Source organism: Myotis davidii, unplaced genomic scaffold (genome assembly GCF_000327345.1).
Source record: "Myotis davidii unplaced genomic scaffold, ASM32734v1 scaffold4152, whole genome shotgun sequence".
In the NCBI taxonomy this organism is placed as follows: Eukaryota; Metazoa; Chordata; class Mammalia; order Chiroptera; family Vespertilionidae; genus Myotis; species Myotis davidii.
Genome location: NW_006283169.1, coordinates 39,131 through 48,062, shown reverse-complemented (window position 1 = coordinate 48,062; position 8,932 = coordinate 39,131). Strand labels below are relative to the sequence as shown.

The window sequence follows — 8,932 nt, the reverse complement described above, 5'->3', positions numbered from 1 at the left end:
CGCAGCCACGCAGCCACGCAGCCACGCAGCCACCCTGTGTCACAGGCCAGCTCTGGCCACTTTTGCTTAGGCTTCACCCACCAGGAGCAACGTTTGGCGCACTCTCCAAGTGGGCTGAGCTGTGGTTTACCAACTCCAACACCGCCCCTCAACACTGGAAGCGCTGCCCCTCAAAGATGAGGGCCCGGTACCCACTCCAAAGAGTCATGTCTCGCCCTCATGGGCATGGCCCTGCCCGCTCGCACCTTAGCTCCTCCTCCAAGCTGATCGAGCTGTTTGCGTCACACCTGGGTGACTCCGCCCACCTGGATTCAGCGCCTCTCCGCTTCTCTACCTGCACAGTCCTGCCCCGGCCCATTACACAGATAGCCCAGCCTCCCTCTTCTGAGCCTATTCACAGGGGCTGGGAACAGGCCCTGTTCTTTCCGAAGCCTTCCTTCCCACTCAGATCGGCCCTTCTCGAGTGAGTCATATCCCACCTAAGTCCAAACCTGATCATGGTTCCTGCCTTTGATCCCGCCCAGCTGTCTCCTGTTGGAGGGCTCTGCCCATCTGTCCCTTGCTGTTCTACTCTTGTGTGTCCTCAGGAAAGAACCTGTGTGCTGAGGGGGGACACGGCTGCCAGCACCAATGTGTCAGCTCCCCCGGCACCTTCCACTGCACCTGCAACCCCGGCTACCAGCTAGCTGCAGATCACAAGGGCTGTTTGGGTGAGAACTATTCCGGCCCTGCCATCCTGAGCCTTCCGAGGCCCCCCATTGCCCCGGCATCAGCCCAATGCGGGAAAGGTCTTTGGAAGTAAAGTCCGGCTCCCTCGCTTTATAGGTCTGAGAAAGGGCAGGCATGCCTGGAGCCACACAAGTCCTTGATGTGACCACAGCTAAGAACCGTGACCCCGCAATTAAGTGTGCTTTCTGCATCCTCCCGTCTCCTGTCTGGCTCCAGTACACCTCCCAAATGTGTTTGTGTCTTCTCACAGGCACGTCTTTACAGTTTCTGTAACTTAGACACTGTTGGAGTCTTCACTTATGGTCGCCATACACCACCTCCCCTGCCACGTACATGCTGTCATTACTGCTTCTGCATCTCACCTGGGCTGCTCACCTGGGCTTGCTTCCTGCTCCTCCCTGCACCTGCAAATCTTTCAAGGCCGGGTTCTTTTTTTTTGCCTCCGGAAAAGCCACGCCACACAATGCCTTTGCTTGTACAATTGGGACTTTCTTTTTCATGTGTATCTGTGTCCACTCCTTTCATCTTAATGACAGATACCATGTGCTGAGTGCCAAGTTAATATCAGACATTGTGCTTGGAGCACTGCATACATTATCTCCCAACCTCGCCACAACCTGGAAAATGAGGTCATGTGATCCCCATAATGTCCGCTGGGGGTTTCTTGTTTCTAGAACTTGGACAAAACTGGTTTGATACCCCATGTGATGACCCATGAACATCCCACTCCTCCCCCCGCACCCCCGCCCAGATCTCCGGGAATTCCCCAAGTGCTTACATTCTGTGGCACACTCCCACTCTGAGCTTCTGCAGAATTCAATCAGTTTATGGCTCCTCTCTCAATTTCTCAACCCCACACATGCTGTACTTGTTCCGTGCGCATAAATCAGCCTCTTCCTTGGTTCACACACTTGTGCACACAACGACATGTGTGTGTACTTGTAAGTGCGTGCATATGCCCATTTCACTAAAGATGGGGTGGACACAGGTGTGAATTACATCTCAGTAAAGCCAAACATACCAGTACACACACCAAAGGAAACATCCTTTTTCAAAAATCTTTATTGCTGAAAGTATTACAGATGTCCCCTGAAACATCCATTTTATACATAATTGAATACTAAGCACCCTTGACCCTGAAAGCCCTCGGTCACCCACTGCAAGGGATTTTTTTTACTGGCATTCTCAACCCACCCAGCCACTCATCTTCACACCATTTGTCTTGTTCTTCTTCTTCCTCTCTCCACTTCCCCCTCTTTTCTAGAAACCCCAAATTCTCACTTTTTTTTAAATGCAGGATAACTCGCCTCTCTCCAGCCCTTATTCCCCAGTGCAGCGCCAGGCCATCTTTGCGCATCTAAGCCATCAAGATACGCAGCAGGGCAATAGCTCACCTTCCCCAGAAGGAAGTTGTAAATAGCAATGGCTCTCTTCCATTGTTTCCTCATTTTGCAGGTGGGGAAATGGGGGCTCAGACGGGTGAAGTGTCAGGATCTAGTCCTTCTGCATTAGTCAGTGAGCATCTTCAGGGCAGGGGCCCTGTCTTCCACAGCTGTGGATTCTCGGTCTTAATCCTGGCTTAGTAAGGTGCACTCCGGGATGCATCTGGGTCTTGAGCTGGTAGGGCCACCTGGCCCAGAGCAAGGAGGCCTGTGCATATAGGAATCAAGGTTGCCTGGTTACCACCCCAGGTTAATTAAATCAGGATAGTTGGGAATTGCAGTACAGGCATCAGAAGTAGGGAAAGGGAGAGATATAGAGAGATAGAAACATCCATGATGAGAGAGAATCATTGATCAGCTGCCTCCTGCACACCCCACACTGGAAATCAAGCCTGCAACCTGGGCATGTGCCCTGACCATGAATCGACCTCCTGGTTCATAGGGTGACACACTCGGCCACTGAGCCATGCCAGCTGCTTGGGGCGTGGGTATTTTTTAAAAGCTGTGCTGTCAGGGCTGAGAAGTGCAGCCCCCAAAGTATCTGCCAGCCTCCCCTCTTCCTCAGCCATTGGCCTGTGCACGGAAGAAACGCATGGCTGTGAGCACCACTGTGTCAGTTCCCCAGGTTCCTATTTCTGTTGATTCAGGGCTGGCTTTGTACTCCAGCAGGACCAGAGGAGCTGCAGGGTTGAGCGACACCCCTCTTTCCCGCCCCCCCTCGCACACATTAGCACCCTGGATTGAGGTCTCTAATGGCTCCAGTCAGAAGCGATATCTTACTGCCTTTCCCTTCCCACCAGTCATTGATCACTGCAGCTTTGGGAACCACAGCTGCCAGCATGAGTGTGTTAGCACCCTTGGTGGGCCAAGGTGCCGCTGCAGAGAAGGCCACGAGTTGCTACCTGATGGGAGGAGCTGTCATGGTGAGGAGGGGTCTCCTGCCTTGGGCAGAGGGGCAAAGGGTCTTAGCTAGTGGAGTCCACCCTGACTTATCCTCACCTGTCTCTCCTTCCAGCTCAGGACCTTTGTAATGGCGTAGACCATGGATGTGAGTTCCAGTGTGTGAGCGACGGCCTCACCTACCGCTGCCTGTGCCCTGATGGACGGCAGCTCCAGGCAGATGGCAAGAGCTGCAACCGTGAGTTAAGGAGTTATGGGTGGGAGGGGACACTGTCCGTCCCTGCCCCACTGCTCACGTTCTGAGCACCCTTGACTTTGGTGTGGGTGTGGTGTGAAAGTGTGAGTGTAGGTGGTGGTGATGGCATTGGAGGGTGTGCCATACCCTTCCTCTATCTCTTTCTCTTCAATTCTTTACCCTGTTGCCAATATATTCTTATTGATTTTAGAGAGAGTGATAGAAACATCAATGATGAGAGAGAATTATTGATTGGCTGCCTCCTGCACGCCCTGTACTAGGGATTGAGCCCACAACCCAGGCATGTGCCCTGACTAGGAATGGAATGGTGACCTCCCGGTTCATCGATCGACCCTCAACCACTGAGCAACACTGGCCGGCCAAGGTTAATTTTTTAAAAATACATACATGGGTGGGCAAAAGTAAGATTACAGTTGTGAGTACGTGAAACACAAAGTTTATTCTTGTATTATTATTTGTTGATTATTGTATTATTTTCCATACAAACAACTATAACCTACTTTTGCCCACTCCTGTATTTGATCACATTCTTCCCTCGCTCAAAAGTGATCTGTGGCTCACCAGTGCCTACAGAATAAAGATCAAATGCCTTACCCCTGAGTTTTTCAGATGCGGGGTACAACCACATTCGTGGATAATGAAATCAAATTAGGGAGTTACAACCACTATTAACACGAAAGAAAGAAAAAATAGAGTTTACAGCATGTAGAAAGAATGAATATTTCATGAAACGTAATTTTAATTGAGCATATGTAGTACATCATGATGTATTATTATGGTTGTTGTTGTTTTTACTGTGGGTTGTGGTCCCATTTTTGAAACGACTGCCTTAGCTCATCACAGTCTAGCTTCAGCCAACTCCATAAGCCTGTCTCCTGCCACACTTGAACACTTTAGCCAGACTGGCCTGTCTTTCCCCAAATGTGTCAAGAACTTCCATGCCTGGGCATATTCTGCCCCCGCCATCTAGAATGTCCCTCCATGCCTTGGAGAAGTCCCACTCTTCTTTGAAGACCAAGTCAAATGTCACCACCTCCATGCAGCCTTCCTCACCAAGTCAGGAAGAATGAATTATTCTTACCTCAGGCTCTCCGCTGTAACATAGGGCACGTCTGACTGCTCTGCTCTGTCCTAATTTCCTTATGGACCAGGATTATGTTACATTTATTGTTGAAACACCTTCAGGACTAGCAAAGTCCCTGGCTCAGAACAGGGGAGTCAACATTGCAGAGTGCTTAGGAGCATGGGTTTGGGGGCCAGACAGACCTAGTTTCAAATCCTGGCTATGGAATCCAGAGCAAAACACTTTATACTTCAGAGCCTCGAGTTACAGAAAATGGGGATAATCCCCAAGGTTATTGGGAAGACTGAGAAACAACATATAAAGCTCCTAGCCCAGTGCCTGACACACAGTAAGCTGTCAAATAATAATGTTTTTGTTTTTATTTCATATTGTTAATACTGGTAAAGTGTTTAGGATTCTGTCTGGTACATAGCAGATGATCAATAAAGACTAACGATTGTAGTTGTGGGTATTATTATTGTTATTGTTAAGATGCTTTTAGCATATTGCCTGGTTTGTTGTGCTCAGCGCTCAATAAATGGCAGAGGTGGTAACGATGCTGATAATAATATAACAATACATCCTGCCAGTGCCTGGCCCCGGAAGGCCTTCACACATGGTGCCTGTTATAGAATGAGTGAGTGACGAGCTGGGTAGATGGCTGCTGCCAGCCAAGATCCTGGTCTCTCCATCCAAGACCTTCTCCTCACTGCCTAGGGTGCCGGGAGGGCCACGTGGATCTGGTGCTGCTGGTCGATGGCTCCAAGAGCGTGCGCCCTCAGAACTTCGAGCTGGTGAAGCGTTTTGTGAACCAGATCGTGGACTTCCTGGACGTGTCCCCCGAGGGCACGCGCGTGGGGATGGTGCAGTTCTCCAGCCGAGTGCGCACAGAGTTCCCTCTGGGCCGCTATGGCACCGCGGCCGAGGTGAAGCAGGCGGTCCTGGCTGTGGAGTACATGGAGCGCGGTACCATGACTGGGCTGGCGCTGCGCCACATGGTGGAACACAGCTTCTCCGAGGCGCAGGGCGCGCGGCCCCGCGTCCTCAATGTACCTCGCGTGGGCCTGGTCTTCACCGATGGCCGCTCCCAGGATGACATCTCAGTGTGGGCTGCGCGCGCCAAGGAGGAAGGTGGGCTTGGCGCGAGGCGCGCTGGCCTGGGGTTGGGTTGGACTCGGGGAGGTGACTTTCCTGAGGTCTAGGGCGCCCCCTGTGCCCTCCGTAGGCATCGTCATGTACGCCGTGGGCGTGGGCAAGGCGGTGGAGGAGGAGCTGCGCCAGATCGCCTCCGAGCCCGCAGACCTGCACGTGTCCTACTCCCCTGACTTCAGCACCATGACACACCTGCTGGAGAATCTCAAAGGCAGCATCTGCCCGGGTGAGCACGTCTGGCTCGGCCCCTCCCCTTCTCTCTTTGCCTAACCTCTGATATCTCCCCTTACTGTTCACCCCCATCCCCTCCTAGAGTTACAGCCAGGGCGTGGGCCTCACTAGACATAGCCTTGTTACTCCAAGTGTGGCCGGGGCTGCGGCAGGCAGGGCCCTCACTGGGGAGCTTGTTAGAACAGCAGCATTTCCAACTCTCTCCAGGCCAAATGAATTAGATTTTGCACTTGAACCAAATGCGTTTGTATGTATGTTAAAGTTTAAGAAGCACTAGACTAGGCTAGACCTGTCCCCAAAACTAGTGGGTGTTAAGAATGATTTGGGCACATTTCTCAGAGGAATGCCAACCAGCGTTTCTATAGTTCATTAACTTGGAATTCAATTGTACAGACTTAGCAAAGTGGCAGGACGGAGTGTTTCAAGTACACAAAGCCATGTATTTTCGTTTGAACAATGTAGCCCATAAATGCAATCCGTACTTCATGGTGTTCAGCGGAAAAAATGCTGTGAAGGAGGAGACGAGAGCTGTTGAACCTTGCGAACTGTACTTTAGAGGCTATACAGGGGCTTTTGGGGGTAGTTTTTACCATAGATTCTTTAGACTCTAACCCAGGCCTAAGATGTGACTCTTCTTTCAGATTTCCAGGCCCTACCTCCAGAGCGAGGTTCAGGAGAGCTAGGCTGGGCCTAGGAAGTCTCTCTCTCTCTCTCTCTCTCTCTCTCTCACACACACACACACACATAGAACTGCATGGGTCCACTTATATGTGGATAAAATGTATGCCTGTAAGTAGACTTGCTCAGTTCAAATCCATGTTGTTCATAGGTCAACAAATCCAAATATGCAGAGGGCTGACTTAAGTGATCTGCAGATTTTCAACTATGCAGTGGGTCACAGTTTCTAATCCTTGCTTTGTTCAAGGGCCAGCTGTATATACATACATATAGGTGGATACATACGTATATGTGTATATGTATATGCATATACATATATACACATGCACACATACGCCCCCATGCTAATTCTAATAATTAGCCAGCACACTGGGGAGGCACCGGATAGCTGCTTCTTCAGGGCCCTTCCTGTCCTGGCTCTCATGTCCCACACAGTGTAATATTGGATAAGACACTTAATCCCCACCCATACCTCAACTTCCCTCCTGTAACAGGGGAGGGTGCTGGCTACCCAAGGTTGTCTCCAGCTCTAGAATCCTAAGAGAAATCTGGGATCTGGAGTTGAGGCCCTTCACCAATTGGCTGTATGACTTTGGGCAGATCCTCCCCACCCCACCTGGATTTCCTCATCTGCAAAGTTAGGAGTCTTTGTGGGACAGTCACCAAGGCCATTAATGGATGACATACAGCAGTTTGCTAAGGATGCATACAAGACTAAGAAGTAACCTTTAAAATCATAACAGCAATTCTTTATTGGAGGCCCAGGCATTGTGCTGTCATTAAAAATGCCACATGTTTACAGAACGTCAGTGAATCCAAGGTACCATCCATTGTCAAATTCACCATTATTTTCTACGTAGCTAAGAAAAATGGGGGCCAAATTTAATTATAAGGCACTTATTGCGTCAGACTCACCTAGAGGTTCAGTTAAAACACAGATTGCTGGGCTCCAACTGCAGTGTTTCTGATCCAGGTAGAGCCTGATAATTTGCATTTCTAATAACTTCCCAGATGACGCTGATGCTTCCTGTCCTGGGACACTTGGAGAACCGCTGGTCTAGTTGAAATACTCTGTCAGGCATTTACTGTGTCAGGCAGTGCTCTGGATCTGCACTCCCAATAAGGTAGCCACCAGCGACATGTGCCCACTTAATTTAAATTAATTACAATTAAAGTAAAAAATTAGTTCTGTAGTCACACAAAGCCATATTTCAGGTGTTAAATAGCCACACGTGGCTTGTGGCCACCACACAGGACAGGGCAGATATGGAACGTGTCATCGCTGCATAAAGTTTCACTTGGAGAGGGCTGCTGTGAACTCTTGCCGCTATTTTATTTTAAGAAGATCTCCGGGTGATTCTGAGCATCGAGTTTTGAGAAACACTCTTCTAAGGTGTGTATACACACACACAAATGATAGAATCCTCAGTACCAGCCAATGAATAGATTTTCTCGTATCCTTTTTTACAGATGGGGAAACGAGGCTTAGAAAGGTTGAGTGAGGTTTCCAATATCTCACAGCTACTAGTATGTAGCTGGACTCATCCCAGGTCTGTTTGAACCCAAGGCCCATACACTCAGGCTGGGTGGACGCAGAGCACAGGGCCTTGGCCAGGGACCCCTGGTCCTGCAGATTCTCATTCCCCTGACTTTCTGTCCCTGGCTGGCAGAGGAGGGCATCAGCGCCGGGACAGAGCTTCGGAGTCCCTGTGAGTGCGAAAGCCTCGTGGAGTTCCAGGGCCGCACGCTGGGGGCGCTCGAGAGTCTCACTCAGAACCATATCCTTTGAGTTGGGGGCGCCGGCTGGAGTGAAGGGGACGGGACCCCCGCGATCCCCGCCGGTTTCCTTAACCGCTCACTCGCCCAGCTGACGGCGCGCCTGGAGGATCTGGAGAACCAGCTGGCCACCCATATGTGAAGCCCGCGGTGGCCCGGACCGGGCAGGGGTGAGGCCCCAAGGACAATGCCCCCTCTTGAGCCATCGGGGCGCCAGGGCGGGACTGAGCCTGAGCCCCTTGGGCTCGGACTGTCGGGGACCGGGGGCTGGCGGGTTCCCAGCGCTGAGCTGGCCTCGCCCGGATCACAAGCCTGACTGCGGAGGCCGGGGACGCGTGCTGGGTCCGCACGCTCTGCCGCTTGCTTCTCTGCTCTCAGTTCTTTGTTGGATTTCTTTTTTTGTTTGCTTGTTTTCTTTTTCTTAAAAAAAAAAATCTGGTTTCCTCGGGGTCGGTTTGTGGGTCTTGCTACGCCGCCAGGGGGAGGGGAGGCCAGACGGAGTGCGCTCCTGCGGCGCCCGAGTGGCGTCTCCTCCGAGAAAGGCGCTTTGTGCGGGGGTCGGGCTGGGGGGCAGGGGCCTGGGCACCGCTTCCCCCTCCTTGTTTATTCAGCCAGAACAGACGGCTCCTTCTGCCGGCTGCGGGAAGGGAGGGGGCTCCAGGGGAACCCCTGGGGTCTGCGCAAGTCTGCGCCCCCTCCATTCCG

General features: G+C 51.4%; 1 protein-coding gene across 1 annotated transcript in view; it reads left to right on the top strand.

The window, feature by feature from the left end:
• MATN4 (matrilin 4) overlaps positions 1 to 8,675 on the top strand; it is a 10,509-nt gene extending 1,834 nt beyond the window's left edge. The window contains exons 3-9 of the mRNA XM_015563190.1: positions 515 to 710; positions 2,972 to 3,094; positions 3,187 to 3,309; positions 5,108 to 5,521; positions 5,616 to 5,768; positions 8,122 to 8,229; positions 8,311 to 8,675. Of these exons, the coding sequence (XP_015418676.1) occupies positions 515 to 710; positions 2,972 to 3,094; positions 3,187 to 3,309; positions 5,108 to 5,521; positions 5,616 to 5,768; positions 8,122 to 8,229; positions 8,311 to 8,369 (1,176 nt within the window). The 3' untranslated portion in view covers positions 8,370 to 8,675. The remainder of the gene's footprint in view (positions 1 to 514; positions 711 to 2,971; positions 3,095 to 3,186; positions 3,310 to 5,107; positions 5,522 to 5,615; positions 5,769 to 8,121; positions 8,230 to 8,310) is intronic.
• The last annotated feature ends 257 nt before the right edge of the window (positions 8,676 to 8,932 follow it).